Source organism: Lactuca serriola, chromosome 7 (assembly GCF_051521515.1).
Source record: "Lactuca serriola cultivar US96UC23 chromosome 7, Lser_US96UC23_V15, whole genome shotgun sequence".
Classification (NCBI taxonomy): Eukaryota; Viridiplantae; Streptophyta; class Magnoliopsida; order Asterales; family Asteraceae; genus Lactuca; species Lactuca serriola.
Genome location: NC_136414.1, coordinates 131,749,365 through 131,766,899, shown reverse-complemented (window position 1 = coordinate 131,766,899; position 17,535 = coordinate 131,749,365). Strand labels below are relative to the sequence as shown.

General features: G+C 32.4%; 1 protein-coding gene and 1 long non-coding RNA gene across 5 annotated transcripts; both read right to left on the bottom strand.

Moving 5' to 3' along the window:
- Positions 1-5,571: 5,571 nt before the first annotated feature.
- On the bottom strand, positions 5,572-8,582 carry LOC145062153 (uncharacterized). 4 transcript variants are annotated; one of them, XR_013687448.1, is made up of 3 exons: positions 7,319-8,550; positions 7,133-7,170; positions 5,572-6,862 (listed from the first exon to the last, which is right to left on the bottom strand). It is a non-coding gene; the product is annotated as an uncharacterized LOC145062153 (long non-coding RNA). The 4 variants fall into 4 exon arrangements; XR_013687447.1 differs by having other exon boundaries at positions 5,572-6,858; XR_013687449.1 differs by having other exon boundaries at positions 5,572-6,549; positions 7,319-8,549.
- Positions 8,583-12,727: 4,145 nt separating this feature from the next.
- LOC145064360 (uncharacterized) lies at positions 12,728-15,265 on the bottom strand. Its single transcript, XM_079011825.1, has 3 exons — positions 14,770-15,265; positions 13,552-14,658; positions 12,728-13,434 (listed from the first exon to the last, which is right to left on the bottom strand). The coding sequence occupies exons 1-3, from the start codon at positions 15,263-15,265 to the stop codon at positions 12,728-12,730; spliced, it is 2,310 nt and encodes a 769-aa protein (XP_078867951.1).
- Positions 15,266-17,535: the final 2,270 nt, after the last annotated feature.

Genomic DNA, 17,535 nt, shown 5'->3' with positions numbered 1-17,535 from the left:
CAACGAAAGAACGTGAAACAACCGATTGTTTTTTGTTCCCCATGAAATCGGGGCTCCTCACAACAAAACAAGACATGCAGTTCGAGATCATCTAGAGATTTGATACCCTAACCAATCAGCATCACAGAAGTCAGTAAGCCCAAGGCCTCACGTTTTTGGAAGAAGAATACGATGACCTTGGGTGGCTTTTAAGTAACGAACGATACACATGGCAGCATCCAAATGTTTTTCAAGGACTAGAGACAAATTGGCTGAGCAAATTCATTGTATAAGAGATGTCCGATCTGCTTAATTGTAAATACAAGATTCGACCAATCAGTCGATGATATTGACTGTTATCAACATCAGGGCTATTCATTTCTAGACCGATGTTGCTCCATGGGGAAAGCACTTGGTCGACAACCTTGTTGACTACAGTCTTTAAAGATATCTAGGGTGTACTTTTTTTGACTAAGCACCAACCCTTCTGTTTTGTGAGTTGCATTAATGCCCAAGAAATAATTTAGAGGAAGAAGATCTTTGATGTTGAACTGATTGTGTAGATAGAGTTGAATTATTTAATTTAGTATCATCATTTCCCATTAGAATGACATCATCAACATAAACACTACAAGAAATTAGGGTCTTTACCATATAGTAACATTTTATATAAAATAGATTTTTCTCTCTAAGATTTTTGATTTACATAATATGAAATTACCTACACATGATAAAAAAACAATTATGTGTAGGTAATATACCTACACATATATATTGATTAAATGGATGAAAAAATTATAAGAAATATTTGGAAATGAAATAAAATCTACATACTAATATATAATAAGTAATATTTAGTGGATGTGCTTACCCCAAGCCTTGTTATTATATAACTATATATGACATGACATTATTAAATTTATTAAGTTTGTGAGAGATGCTTTTAAATTCTTATGCTTTCACATTTCAATTGTTCACACATGTTTTATATCTTTTAAATTTCCTCTCTCCTTTCCAAACTACGACACCCACTTTCCAAACTACGACACCCACTGGTTACTAGAAACAAGCACTACAGGAAAAATCATGAATAGCTACGGAAAAGTGCTACGGAATCTTACTCCGTAGCTATTTTGCTACTGAATGGCTTTCCGTAGATTTTTTGTTACATAATTTTCTACGAATCTTACTCCGTAGCTAGTTGTAGCTATTTTTGATACAGGGAAAATCCATAGTTCTTTTGTTACAAAAACTTCTAAGGAACCGGCTATTTTGCTACCATAGGCGGATCTAATTAAGGACCATGGGGTATCACAGGAGGCCCCCCAAAAAAATTAATAATACAAATTTTTTCCAAGAAATTATTGTTTATATGCACCATAAGTCTAAAATATATTTTAGGCTACCTTTTTTTTGTGTGTTTTTGTAAATGTATAATCCAATTAATAAGTATCCCAATTGCCCAAACTTAAAGCCCAATGCCTAATACCAAAAAGAAACTTATGAACGCCAATTCCCAACAATTAACAAATCTTGACTTCAGACTTTGTTTTACTCCCTGCCCTGCGACGACACGCTGCTGTGGTGGGTGATTATTGATCAAAGTGGTGCACAATGAAGCAAGTAAGTAAAAACTTTGTGATTATTTTTAGGTTAATTGAAATCCAATTTTTTGGCATTGTGTTGAAAAAATAGAAATTGCCAATTAAGATTGTTAAATTAGAGACTTAGGGTCAATAATTAGTGATTATTTGTTGTTGAAACTTAAAATCAAGTTATAGAATTAGAGTTGATTGTTGATATATTTTGATTGTATGTTGCTATTAACAAATTTTTCAAAAGAAAATTAGATGTTGGAGACAACAATGGTGAAGGAACTTCAAAAAAAATAGGGCTAATGAAAGTACACAAGTTCCACAACCTAATCAACACACCAAGACAACAAGAACCACAATCTAATGAACCTATTTCAAAACTACAAGAACCACAATTTAAGGAGCATACTCAAAAACCAAAAGTGTCACATTCTTTTGATTTGAATGATCTTCCTTCGGACCCAGGGGAGAGGCCAAAGATTAGATCTTATAATCCTAATCAAAGGGATGGAATAAGGAGGGCTTACTTGATTAAAGGACCTTGTCAACCAAAGGGGCATAATTTTGAATTTACCTTATTTGGTGAGAAGCAAAGACGTTTTGTTGTGGAATGGTTTACGAAATTTCCATGGTTAGAGTATAGCATTAAAAAATATTGTTTTTGTTGCTATTTGTTTAGAGACATGGTAGGTTGTCAAGGTGGAAAAGATGCTTTTATAACCGAAGGCTTTGACAATTGTAGCAAAACAAATCATTCCAGAAACATATGGTTCAGATTCATAGTTCTCACCATAAGGCCGAAGAAAAGTGTCATTTGTTATTAAGAAAAAACCAATCTATTGGTGAGGTTTTGCAAAAGCAAACTGAACTTGAGCAAAGTAATTATGAAACACGATTACGTGCTACAATCCGTAGTTGTAGATTTTTATTGAAAAATGCATTAACATTTCGTGGACATGATGAGACGGAAAAGTCTAATAATAAAGGACTTTTCCTTGAAGTCTTATCTTTCATTAGAGAAGATAATGAGAAGATTTTTAAAGATACCTTATAAAATGCTCCAAAAAATGAAAAGTTGACTTCTTCAACGATTAAAAAAGATATTGGTAATTGCTTTTCAAAAGAGATAATCAAGTCTATTTGTGATGAAATTTGTAAAGATGTGTTTGGTATATTAGTTGTTGAGTCTAGTGATGTTTCCAAAAAAGAACAAACGGCTATAGTTTAGAGATATGTTGATAGACTTAGGATCGTAAAGGAAAGATTTATCAGAGTTGTTCACGTGTTGGATACATCCTCTTTGACTCTTAAAGCCGCCATCGATACCGTTTTTTCCAACAACAACTTCACTATCGATCAGGTGAGAAATCATAAAATATTTATTCCTTTAACATGTTATTAATTTTATTTTTATGTCTTATATTTTTTTATTAATTTTTTCAAATATATAGGTGAGGGGGAAAGGTTATGATGGAGCAAGTAATATGAGTGGTGCATTCAACGGTTTGAAATCTTTGATTTTAAATGAAAACAGTTATGCACATTATATACATTGTTTTGCACATCAACTTCAATTAGTGGTTGTGGCGGTTGCAAAGAAACATGATGATGTTGAAGAATTCTTTGAACAACTAGGTTTGGTGGTTAGTGTTGTTTGTGGGTCTTGTAAGAGAAAAGATATGATACGAGAGATGCAAAAAAGAAAGAGTGGCATCCGAAATTGGTATTGGTGAAACTGAAACAAGAAGTGGGTTAAATCAAGAGATTTATCTTGTTCGAGCTGGAGATACTAGATGAGGTTCACATTTTAGACCAATTGTAGGTTTTTTGAATTTGTTTGTAGTAGTTGTTGCAGTCCTTAAATATGTCAAAGAGGAAGGGTCTACTTTATCTAACCGTAATCAAGCAAAGGGTATTTTGTCATATTTCAAAACACTTGATTTTGTATTTCTTTTACACTTGATGCTGGAAATTCTATGCCTCACCGATACTTTGTCAAAGCATCTTAAAAAAAAGATCAAGATATTATGGAAGCGGCTTCGTTAGTAAAAGGGACAAAAAAGCATTGCTAGTTTTAAGAAAATATGGGTTTCCAGAAATTTGGAAGAATGTGTGTGCTTTTTGTGAAAAGCATAGAATTGGAATTGTGGACATGTCAGAATATTATGTTACCTCACGAAAGCGTAGGACCAGTAAGACTAATCAACATCATTTTGAAGTTGTGTTTTTTAACACGGTTTTAGATATGCAATTCAAGAATTTAAAGATAGATTTAGTGAAGTTGGTACGGAGTTGATGGAGAACATGGCGGCTTTGAGTCCTTGTGACTCATTTTCTAGTTTTGATAAAACAAAGTTACTAAAGTTAAGCGAGATATAAAAAAAGGATTTTAACGATTCAGAAAGGGCGCAACTTAATGGACAACTTGATATTTATTATCACGCTTTGCTCCATGATGAAAGATTTTTCAATTTGAAGGGAATTGCAGACCTCTCTTGTTTGTTGGTGGAAACCGGGAAGCACCTCTCTTTTCCTTTGGTTTATAGATTATTAAAACTAACTTTGGATTTGCCCTTCGCGACCGCAACCGTTGAACGGTGTTTTTCTGCAATAATGTTTTTGAATACCAATTTGCGTAATAGAATAGGTGACAATTTTATGAATGGTGCTTTGATTTATAGTGTAGAAAAAGAAGTACTAGAGAATGTTAAGAATGAAAATATAATTACCGCAACCGTTGAACGGTGTTTTTCTGTAACCCCTACCGCCCATCCCACTTATTCCTATGGAATTATAGAATTTAATTGGTTGCACTATAACACTTTTACAAGAATATAATTAAACCACTCGTAATATGTTAAAGTTTTACATAAAGAATTTCTATTCAAAAATACCACCAATCTTAGTATTTAATTGGTTGCACTATAACACTTTTACAAGAATAATTATTTTATCGACATGTTTGTAAGTTTTTCAAATATCAAACACAAAAAATAACTTCACTTACTTTTACCCCCTTCAACTTATATCCATATTACAAGCGGATACCTTATAATTTTCTCGACTTTTATATTAGACACCAACACACCTTAATGCCTACGTGTAAGACATCTCACTTGGGCCTAACACGCTCACTTGTGCCTGACAATCGTGTCATGTTCGGGTTGGCGGGTCGCAGATTGGCGTGTCAAAATATACCAACTCGAACACAACCCGTTTAACTATACAGGTCATGGGTTGACGGGTCACGTGTTGGCGGCTTTGGAACATAAACCCAGACCCGTCAACCCATTTATTTATAGGGGTTCACAGGTTGACAGGTTTGTGGGCCAGATTTGTATTCGTGGGTTAGATTGGGGTTTGTGTGTTCATGTGTCAGATTCCATAAATAAAATTAATAATTAAACATGAATAAATTCTTGATGCAAACATATCTGGATTTTAGAAACTTAAGTCTTAAACATCCAAATGAAAATTAACAACATTCATGGAAACATGTTTAAACTAAAACACTAATACAAACATAGATAAATTCAATCGTATGCTTCGACGCCGTTAGATAATGATTTAATCATTCATGTCTTCGTTCTTCGTAAGTTCATTCTGTCATTCATCACATAAGGGAGACTGGGAGAGGGCTAGTAGATGCTTGTAAATTCTTATGCTTTCACATTTCAATTGTTCACCCATGTTTTAGTTCTTTAAAATTTCCTTTCTCATCTCCAAACGAAGAGACACTCACTAAGCATTGAGAACCAAATTTGTTGATTCGTCGCCTTTCAAACTCCGGATGTCGCTACAAGTGGGTCACAAGTATTTTAGCGATGAATTAATTCCCAAATTATAGACGGGTATTGTAGATAACCCAAGATGAACAAATAGCACCTGTAAACAACATAATTTACACTACTTCTAGCAACTGCTTTTCTCTGTTGGTATTTTAAAAGAAAAGTAACAATATGTTGTCACTAGTTAGTTCAACAATATTATTGCTCTATAAATACAAGTGTTTGATGCGTTTTTATTAAATCAAGGTGAGAGTTTTTTCTTAAAAAGCATTTTGTTCAGCGGATATGTGGAGTATTAGTGAAATGTTGAAGAAATATGACAGGTACTTAGGGAGGTAATAGGAACATTGAAAGGGAGCAAACTAGAAGGAGAATCTTTCTTAATTTTTTTTTGAGAGGATACTTAACCGTTAATATATATTTTCCACATTAGAAGGTTTCTCCCGTTTACTTGCCACCACATAAAATTTGTGCAGGGGGACGATACTTGCTCTGTTTTTAATTGACAGCAACACCAAATATTATAAGTTCATAGACCCCTAAAATATATTGTTTTTTATTTTATTTTTTATTTTTTTATATCATTAATGGTCCATTTATATTGCCCATCGATATGTATTGAACTTTCACACAATAATGGTAGTATTTGTCTTCTCGTTCTATTAGTTGTATCTTGGTTGAAGTAACCAGTTCGTATACGTTTTAAGCAAATATTCATATTTATCAGCCGAGGACTGTAATGCGTATTTTACATTCGGGTATGTTATGATACGTTTTCAACCGGTTTGAAATGACTCATGTGTTTTGAATACGAACTAGGAAAAGGACCCATGCGGTTTTTTCAGACATGTTTGTTTCGAATTTATGGTTCTTTTGTATACATGTTGTTCATTATATATATATGAAATTCATACTTTCTTGCATTATATTAAAAGGTCATACAGAGCATGATAATATTTCTTATTTAGACTTTAATGTACACCAACTCTTGAATTTCTGCTTACCTTCAACCTAACCTTCAACTGCCCAATTATGCCCATACCTCTCAAACTCTTTAACCATCTGCCCACCTTAAACTTTCTAGCTATACCCTTTCCTCTCAAACATGTTTAAACTTCTCTCAATCCATTTTGACTATTCTCTTCTCCAAGTCAAAAGTCTTAATCTTCAAATTTTCAGTTGTGTCCCTGCCCCAGGTCAAATTATAAGTCACACATGTATATAAGTCATATCATGGTTAGGAAGCGAAGTTAATACCAATAATAGCACTTTACTTACGTTTCCTTACACACGTCTAATATGATATAGAAAAAGTAAAAACTAAAAAAAATGGCCTGGTCAAAAAGTTAAAAATAACAAATTAACAAAAAAAAAAATAAGAACAAAGCAAAAAATATTATAAAAATTAAGAAGAATCAAAAGGTAAAATACAATAGCACAATGTCTCTTAATACGTCAAATACAAATCAGCATGAGCTTCATCCTGTGGTTGGAACCTACCTAACCAAAAATGTCAGCACCTTTTGTTGGAATTCATCATTAGAGAGGATACTAATTGAATTTATACCTATGTTATAATTTATTAAATTTTATACGTAAAACTACTTAAATATAACCGTTTGTGAAGTGCAAGAGATGCGATAACAATTTATAAATGAATTGATTACAGTAAAAATAAAACCAAATTGCACATTCCTCTTTCATTACAATGGAATGAATGTATCTAATATACCAGAAAATAACATCCAACTTTATCATGGATAAACATACCTGGATCTACCCATGAAGAGTCGACTTGGCTTCATCATCTGCATAAATTTCCAAATGGCATTAAAATTAAAACTTGTAATGAAGTGAAATTGACCTAAAGCATCCACAATCTAATCCTTAAAATTAAACAAAAAACATAATAACGGAATAAACTTCAATGATAAGTTGAAGCAGTTAAAGCAAAACCTTGTAAAGAGGGAACAACTCGCTGTATCTCTCTGAATAGAAATCAGCTGTTTCCCATGGAGGAGCAAAGATGGTTAAACATAAGTGTATAACCAACAATTTTACAAAAAAAAAACATACAAATGTTGATGATGAAAACTGATTACTAAATAGTAAATGTTATAATCAGATAAAATTAAAACCAAGCAAAAAATGTTAACACAAAATGAATACATGTCCTAAACTCAAGCAATTACTTTTTTTCTATATTTCCAGAAGAAAAAAACTGATCTTTTCTAGGCATCCTAGTTCAAGCATTTCATCGAGCAGTTGGGGTGCGTAGTAAGACCCTATTTCAAATGTCAATATGAAGTGGTTGGAGTATAACTGAATCTTTTTCTTGGGTTATGATGGAGGCAAGTGATCAAATTCCCTGCAGGAACAAAGATAAAAATAAAGAAAAAGGGTAAACATCCTTAAAAGAAATAGGAAAAGTTTATTTGGTGTACAAATTGTGAAAGTAGAATGGGAATCTAGAGAAAACTTGCTGTAAGATGAAGAAGTTTTGAGTTGGTGAAGAGTAGAGATAGTCTAAGCATTTCCGGAGGAAATCTGAACATCTGGGATTTCACCGAAATCGACTATCAGTTCCCGGGTATGATGACGGCGATAATTCCCTCCGACCAGCCTTCGTTGTAGTAGGCGTCGACCTCATCACGTAAGAGGATGAAAAACGTTGAATCGAGGATTCACTCTTTCAGAACCTCGACGATAACTTCTACGGTTTCTCCCAAATCTAAAATCGATGGTCGGGGATAACAAAATCGCAGAGAATGGGTGGGGATCATTGATTGAAGAAAACTTCTACCAAGTGAGAAACGGTGAGCCTTAAATCGAGGTTAAAAACTCCAGAGGGAAATTTGAGGAATACAAAAGGCGGCATGTTTCTACCTATGTTTTTCATCATCTCCGACAACAATCACCTGGAAGAAACACGATTAGAGGTGAATCAGTTCCGAAAAAAAGTCCTCTTTCTGTGTGTGACCATGCTTCTCTCCTGAGATTGATATTGAACTCGTGACACTGATATTGAATGAAGCAAAAACGGTGGGACAGCAGCTCCGCTCTTAAGCCGATCAAAACCGGGAGAGAGATAAGAGAAGATGGAAGGAAGTGAAAGGTTGTTTGGTAGAAGAACGATATACTGGATTATTTTATGTGGAGAAGCTGTAAATTAAAAGAATGGCGGTGAGAAGCATCAGAGTCGGTGAAGGCTCGTTGACACGAATACCCAACATTGACTAAGGGCCAAACTGCCATTCACACGAATCCCCAGCATTGACCAAGGGCCAAACTGCCAATTTGAAAATTTTATGTGGCAAAAATATGAAGTAGCAGAATAAAGTGGCAAAAATCAGAATGAGGAAAAATATACTGTTGAAACATCCCATGAGCTTTAATAATATATATAATATATATAATTACCTTACTATTTGAGTTTACTTGTTATTGTTTTTTTTTTCTTATTACCATAATATAAAGATATATATTAAACTTTTTCTTCACTTTTTCTTTTTATGTTTTTTTACGATCTCAAAAAAAATATTAATATATAAATTATACTCTTTTAGATGAAAAAAATTATAAGAAATATTTGGAAATGAAATAACATCTACATATTAATATACAATAGGTAGTACTTAGTGGATGTGCTTACCCCAAGCCTTGTTATTATATAACTATATATGACATGAAATTATTAAATTTATTAAGTTTGTGAGACTAAATGCTTTTGAATTCTTATGCTTTCACATTTCAATTGTGCACACATGTTTTATATCTTTAAAATTTCCTCTCCTTTCCAAACTACGACACTTACTAGTTACTAGAAACAAGAACTACAAGAAAAATCATGAATAGTTACGGAAGGATGCTACGGAATCTAACTCCGTAGCTATTTTGCTACGGAATGACTTTTCGTAGATTTTTTGTCACAAAATTTTCTACAAAATTAAATTCCGTAGCAAATTTTAAATTAATTACGGAATTGTAAATCGGTAGTTAGTATGCTACCAAATTTGATACAAAACCAAAATACATTAGCTATTTTGCGATGAAAATTACTACAAAATTAAATTTTTGTAGCTATTTTGCTACATAGTGATATTCCGTAGCTATTTTGCTATGGAATTTGGTTACGGAAATGAATTTCGTAACTATTTTGCTATGAAATAAAATATCATAGCTATTATGCTATGCAATTTTGCTACGGAACTGAATTTGTAGCTATTTTTGATACGGGGGAAAATTCATAGTTCTTTTGTTACAAAAGCTTCTAAGGAACCAGCTATTTTGCTACAGAATGAAATTTCATAGTTCTTTGACCTTAATGTTTTTTTTAAATATTTCTAATTCTGTTTTTTCTTTCAAAAAAAAAAAAAAAACACAACCCATATTGATCGTAACCCCCACCACCCATCCCACTTATTCCTACGGAATTATAGAATTTAATTGGTGCACTATATCACTTTCACAACAATATAATTAAACCACACTCGTAATATGTTAATGTTTTACATAAAGAATTTATATTCAAAAATACCAGCAATCTTAGAATTTTAACGCTTTATTTATTTTATAGACATGTTTGTAAGTTTTTCAAATATCAAACACAAAAAATAAATTCACTTACTTTTACCCCCTTCAACTTATATCCATATTACAACTAGATACCTTATATTTTGCTCGACTTTTATATTAGACCCCAATACACGTTAATGCCTATGTGTAAGACATCTGACTTGGGCATGGCAATCATGTCGTGTTCGGGTTGGCGGGTCAAAATATATCAACCCGAACACGACCCATTTAACTATACAAATCATGGGTTCGTGGGTCACATGTTCATCGGTTATGCTTAAATCTAAGTTCTTATGATGCTAAAATGATCATAAAGTTGCATGTAAAACGAAAGAAATATCCATTTGTGTAGACGAATTAATGACAATCATTAGCACTATGAAATATATCGACTATTAGCGCAACGACATTATGAGCTTTTTTCAAGAGCTTATTGCGTCAAATAAACTTTTTAATGTCAAAAAAGGTATTGTGGGAGCTTATTAATTAGTACAAATTGTGAATAGACACCTTGGAACCATTCATATATGTCCCTACATGTAGACTTAATGGGAAAACCACACACTCTGATCACACCTATGAAAATGAATTTAGCCTTAAAAGGCATATCTTAACGCAAGTTTATACAAGTATCAAAACACATAAGGTGAATATTTGGAACTTATATTTTTTGAAATTCGATACATCCACATAAGGAGAAAACATTAGCACCAGTAGGGAGATTTGAGATTTGACTGAGATCTCGAGGCAGAGAGATTTGAGAGAGAAAGGTGTGACGAAATGAGGAGACTTGAGTCTCTATTTATAGTGTTAGGATTTCTTAACCACTAAGTTTACTTAGCCATTAAACTTAATTAATTCGTTTTTATCCACATTATTTAATTCGATCTTATCCACGTTATTTAATTCATTTTTATCCAGATTATTTAATTCATTCTTATCCAAATCATTTATTATTAACTAACTTGATATATATATATATATATATATATATATATATATATATATATATATATATATATATATATATATATATATATATATATATATCATTTACAAAACTATATTCATGTAACTTATATGATTAAATATTTATTGATATATACATATATCTTTGGATATAATATAAATTGTAAGTAATGAAATATATGTTAATAAATTCTGAATTAATATAATATATGAAATATAACTCGATATAATTATTCTACGACCTACCAAATTTTAATAATAGATAGTTGACGTAGTAAAATAATCATAGTCAATTATTATTGAAAATATGGGTGTTACATTAAGTCAGATTTGAGTGTTGGGTTGAAGTTCTAATCGATTAAGAGCTGATTAATGAAAGTTGGCCAAAATAGGGAGTACGTTGAGCGTACAAGCTGGTACGTTGTGCGTACAAGCCCCAAAGCGAGTACACTAAGAGTACGACTGAGTACGCCCTACATACTCAGCAGTGGGCTTCGAAATTGTGGGCTACTTGGTTTTGGGCCCATGTTGGATGATATTGTCATATTTATACACATTTTAAGCAATATTTTAATACGTTTTATTAACATTGTGGTTATTTTCAAAGATATGTGATACTTATTACATTAAATTGAATTTTGCAACCAATAAGAACACTCTTGAAGAATAAGGACCAGAACTGGAACTTTGGTGGATGGAAGCTTAAAAGAAAAAAAAAATTCAATGAAAAACCCAAATCACAACGTGACCATCAACATCATGACGTGGAATGAGTATTCCAGAAGATTAGTACACGGGAAGTTAGAATCCTTGCCCGATAAGGATTTTTACCCAAGTCACGATGTGAAACCCTTGTTCACGTCGTGAGGCACGAAATTCCCAAAACTATAAATACTCATATTATCTTATGATTTGAAGAAGTTTTGAAGGCTTTGGACAACTTTTGGAGAGTCTTTCTGAAGGAAAGGTATTCTGAAACCGATTTTGAATTCCATACACAAAGAATTATTTTGAAGAAGATCTATTTAGAGATCAAGAGATTGAAGAACACATTCATTACATTGGTTTGTTTACTTTAATCATGTCAATTTATGTGGAGATTTTGCTTATGTTTTCAGCCATGAGTAGCTGAATTTAGTTACTTTCGTTTAGATAGATGAAGCTTTAACGCTATGGTTTAGTTTATTAAATTATGGATTTTAATAGTTGGTTTTGAGCTTTTTTTTTATTGTCATTACCTATAAAGTTATTATTTGATACTTTGATTGCTTGAATTCAAGTTATGTGTAGTTTAGTGACTATTAAATTACATGAACTTGTTACATAGTAGTTTAGTGACTATTAAATTGCTAGAACTAGGATCGACCAAATCTTAGATAAGTGATAAAAGTAACTAATTTAGCTATGTTGGAGAACATAAATTATAACCATAATTGTGTTTATTTAGATAAATCTTACATAGCTTATCTATATCCAATAACTAATTTTGTGTTTTGCTTATGTATGACCATACAAGGTAGTTCATGAATTAGTGAAAACATTAGCAGGGCCGGTCCTAGACAATTTGGGGCCCGGGGCCAAAGCAAAATTCGGGGCCCTCATAATGTTTTTTTTAATAAAAAAAAGAGGGCGGCACCTCCAAAAATTTTATTAATTAAAAAAAATAATACAATTGAAGGCTGGGGACTCCCCACCTATGGAAAAAAAGACTTCGGGACAGGCCCCGTAAGCCAAACAACCTAGCAACTATTAATACAAAACAATAAATAAAAAAGCCAAAACATGCTCTAAACCAAAATACATAAACATATCAAAGAAAAACTAAAGAAATTTACATTTACGAGCTTTTTTAGATGCAAAGTCATCAATTATAGAATCAAGTTCAATATTATCCAACAAATCTTTTTCAATGCATAACATAGCCAAACCATTTAATCTTTCTTGTGACATTGATGATCTCAAATAATTTTTTAATAATTTTAGTTTTGAAAAATTTCTTTCTGCTGATGCTACAGTAACTGGTACGGTTAATAAGATTCTATATGCAATACAAACATTTGGATAACAATCTTTACCTTTGACAAACTCTAAAATTTCAACCGATGACATAACAACATTTGGCAAAGTTTTTTGTAATACTTTAAGTTCCGTCAAAAATTCATTTAAATCCACATCACATAAGTTATTATGAGTAAACTTATTTACAAAAACAGCACAACTTTTTTTAAGTTCAATATCATCCAATGACTTTAACCTTTTTGAATCATATAAAAATCCAAAAATGTTCTCAAAGTTTGTTAATTGCTCAAATCTACTCTCTAATGATGCAATTGCCACATCAACAATATATATATATAAAATACTCGATTCTAAATGATTCTTCCGGTGATAGTAATTCATCTTCACAATTAATTTCATCAAATTGTTTTTTTCTAGTAACTTGGCGTTTTTTTGTGAATATAGGTTCAACTTCCATATCCGATGCAATGGCCTTAGCATTATCAATACTAATGGCATAACCTTCATTTCTATAATTTTTAAAAAATGTTATCATATTTTTTAATAGATCAATTGTGGCATCAATACATATAGTTTTGGTTTGCATTTTCTTACTAACTTTATTTATAGCAAATAAAATATCATACCAAGTAAAAAGTCATAACTTTCAATAGCATTAACTAAACTTTCAGCTTCACTTTTAGACTTTGCATCATCACATGATGAACTTAATTCTATCAAGGCATCCCTTATATGAGGAGCTTGAAACCTAATGGCTTTGACACTTTTTATTCTACTCTCCCAACGTGTATTAGATAAAGATTTTACCGTTAAGTTAGGGACTTTATCAAGTAATATTGACCATCTTTGGGTTGAACTAGAAAATAATACAAAAATGCGTTGCAAAACTCCAAAAAAAGAAATCGCTTTGGCACAAGAATGAGCCATATCACTAACCGTGAGGTTAAGACTATGACAAGCACATGGCATAAACAATGCTTTTGGATTAATTTCAAGTAATCGTTTTTGAACACCTTGGTGTTTTCCTTTCATGTTAGAACCATTATCATAACCTTGTCCTCTTACATCATCAATATTAAGACCATAAGATTTAATTGCATTTAATAACTCATTAAAAAGTCCTAAACCCGATGTATTTTCTACCTTTAAAAATTCTAAAAAAAATTCTTCAACTTTTATTTTATTATTAGACATGTTCACACATCGAATAACAAGAGTCATTTGTTCTTGATGGCTAACATCGGGGGTGCAATCAAGAATAACAGAAAAATATTTTGATTCTTTTATAATAGTAATTATAGAATTTCTAACATTATTAGCTAAAATAGAAATGATTTCATTTTGAATTTTGTGTCCTAAATAATGAAGATGAGTTTGATGATTTTCTATGTGTCTAACATGTTCTTGCATTATAACGTCAAATTCTGCCATCATTTGAATTGCTCCCAAAAAATTACCATTAGATTCTTGAAAAAGTTTTTCGTTACAACCTCGAAAAGCCAAATTATATTTTGCCAAATATTTAATGACAGCAATTATTCTTTTTAAAACTTGTCTCCAACGTTCTTTTTCAGTTAAAACTTTATTTTGCAAATCTTTATCAATTGTTTTATTCTTATCAAATCTTGCTATTAGTTCATCCCAAGAATCCATACAAAAAAGATGTTGTGAACTATTTTCATGTTCTTTAAGTCTATCAAAAAGATGTTTCCAATCATTAAATCCATCATTTGCTAAAGAAATTTTATTAACATAATTATTAGGTTTAAACAATTTACAACAAAAACAAAACACTTTATCAACTTTTTTTGAGTAAATTAACCATTTTCGATCTATTGTGTCACCATTACTTAACTTTCTAGTATAAGAAGCATAAGAAAAATGTCTAGATAGATTATCTTTAGGATACACAAAATTTGATTCTCTTATTGGCCCTTTTTCAATCAAAATATCTCTTAAGTTATTATCAAGATTATCCCAATTACTAGGATCATATATATCTAAAGGTGGAATAAATTGTTCATTGTTATCATTCATGACATTTTCATTCTCATTCTCATTTGAAATGTTAACATTTTCATTATTGACATTAACATCTTCATTATTAATCTTTTCATCATCAAAATCAACATTTTCATTTGAAACTTTTTCTTGAGAAAAATTTTCATTCATGACATTATCTTGCACATTAAAAATAGTTTCATGTGTGAGATTATCTTGTTCATTTACTTGTACATCAGCAGAACTATTTTTTTTTAAAAACCTGTGCATAGACCCTTTTTGAGTTTTATTATCTTGTTCGATTTTTTGTTTTTTCTTTCTTTTTTCACTTCCAGACATATACTTTCTAGGATGCATATTCAATAGAGTGATAAGAGGCAATGATGCAAACAAACAACAAGCACACAGTGACACAGATAACAAATAATAGAAGATTAGAGTTCGTGTTGTTTGTACCTACTGTTGACTGTTGATGCTGGTAAACTGTTGATGCTGTGAGCTTTTAAATAACCTCTAAGCAGCAACTGGAAGTGATAAGCTGCTAATTCTCAATCCTCAGATTCTACATAGCATAAAATTATGAATATTAGATTCATAAAAAATTAGAAAATCACAGATAAATAAGAAATTTGAATGCTAGAAATTAGAACAATAGAACTTACAGATAAAATTGGACTTCAAAATTGAAAAATGAACTTCAAAATCGAAAAATGAACTTCGTCTGTGAGGACTCACGACTCAGTGGTCACAGGTCCGTGAATCTGTCACAGTCTCACAATTGAACTTCAAAATCGAAAAATGATCGGTAGAAATCGTGATTCGTGATTACCGAGAAAGAAGCGAAGGAGAAGAAGCACTGAATCGCCAAATTGGAAATTAGAAAAGTGAGAATTGGGGAATAAATAACAGATCGATTCAAATCATTCAATTAAAATCGAAGAAGAAATATAAGAACCTGATTATTATTGAGACCGTTGCAGCGATTGCTTAACTTAGAATCCGGAGAAACGTTTCGATTCCATAGCCAATCTTAATTGCGCCTTGGAAGTCGGCATCTCTAGCAGTCTCGCTCTCAGCACGCAGTCGTTCCCCATTCCGCTTTCCGCTGATTCCTCCCGCTGACCCGCTTTCTTTTTGGACTTTTGTTGGCGTTGATAAGAATTAAGAAACATTGGGCTTCAACAATTAGAGTCCATTAAGCTTAAACCTAATGGGCTAATACTATACAATTAATATAAGACATATAAAATGGGGGCCCTATGGCATTTGGGGGCCCGGGGCGGTCACCCAGCTAGCCCAGGCCCATGGGCCGGCCCTGCACATGTCATGGCCATCGATACTGAAGAAGACACTATTTTTGAGTTCCTAGAAGCCTTGGAAGAAGAGAAAAAACAGCCCAAATCACAGCCAAAGTGGATAAAAATCGAAGACAATATTGTTGTTGAATCACCATCTTCACGACATTGGGATTCAGTCTCCATGACGTGGCCTAGGTCTGAACAGAAAAATATTGTTGATGTTCGAGCTTATCAACCATCACTACCTTTCCCTTCTCGAGCTAGAGTTCACCCACTAGAGCAAGAGTATATGAAATTCATCAAGCAATTTCAGGTTATTCCTATTAATACTCCTTTCATTGAATCCTTGGCACAAGTACCCGAATATGCCAAGTTTTTGCAGGATTTACTCGATACTCGACAACTACTAGAAAAGACATCTGAGGTATCCTTAGTGAGCAGAGTTCTAAGGTTATTAGGGAGGGGATACCAAAGAAGATGGGAGATCATGGACGCCTTACACTTCCATGTGAGTTTGAAAATAATATGAAGACTTTTGCTTTAGCCGATTTTGGAGCAATCATAAATTTGATGCCTTTTTCGTTCTATCAAAAGCTCAACCTTCCCGGATTTAAGGCTACAAGAATGACAATTCACATGGCAATTCGTTTAGTGACTCATCCTCGAGGCATAGTTAAGGATATTTTTGTAAAAATTCATAATTTTATTTTTCATATTGATTTTGTGGTACTTGACATGAAGGAGGATAAAAATGTCCCGATTATCATTGGACGTCCTTTGCTTAATACCAAATGAGTCTTGGTGGATGTACGCGATTCAAAGCTCACATTACGAGTAGGGGATGATGAAATGACTTTTGGAGTGGTGGACGGATTCAAGAATGACTCTACTCAAAGTGTAGCATTCAATATAGATGAAGAAAACGAGCTTGAAGAGTTAGAGAAATTGATGCAAGAAGAAAATCGAGCAGTTAAAGAAGTCAAGCGTACAAAGCCTATAGCATCAATTCCGACGGTTTTTGAAGTCTTTGCTTATAAAACTCCAAGTTCTCTAGTTAGTGAGGAGAGTGAAGAAAGATTGGTGGCAAGAGATGATGAAGAAGAAGTTACCCAAGTTTTGAAACCACCAACTTTGGACAAGGAGAATGTTGATGCTATGGAGCTACAAAAAGAAGAAAGGGAAGGTCCTAAATTTGTTGTGAATAAAGGGGATAAACGAAAGCTCGAAGAAGGTGATTCTAAATTGAAAAAAAAAAATAAATAAATAAATAAAAAATAAACTCTAAGAATGCCAACTTAAGGAGAGTGTAAG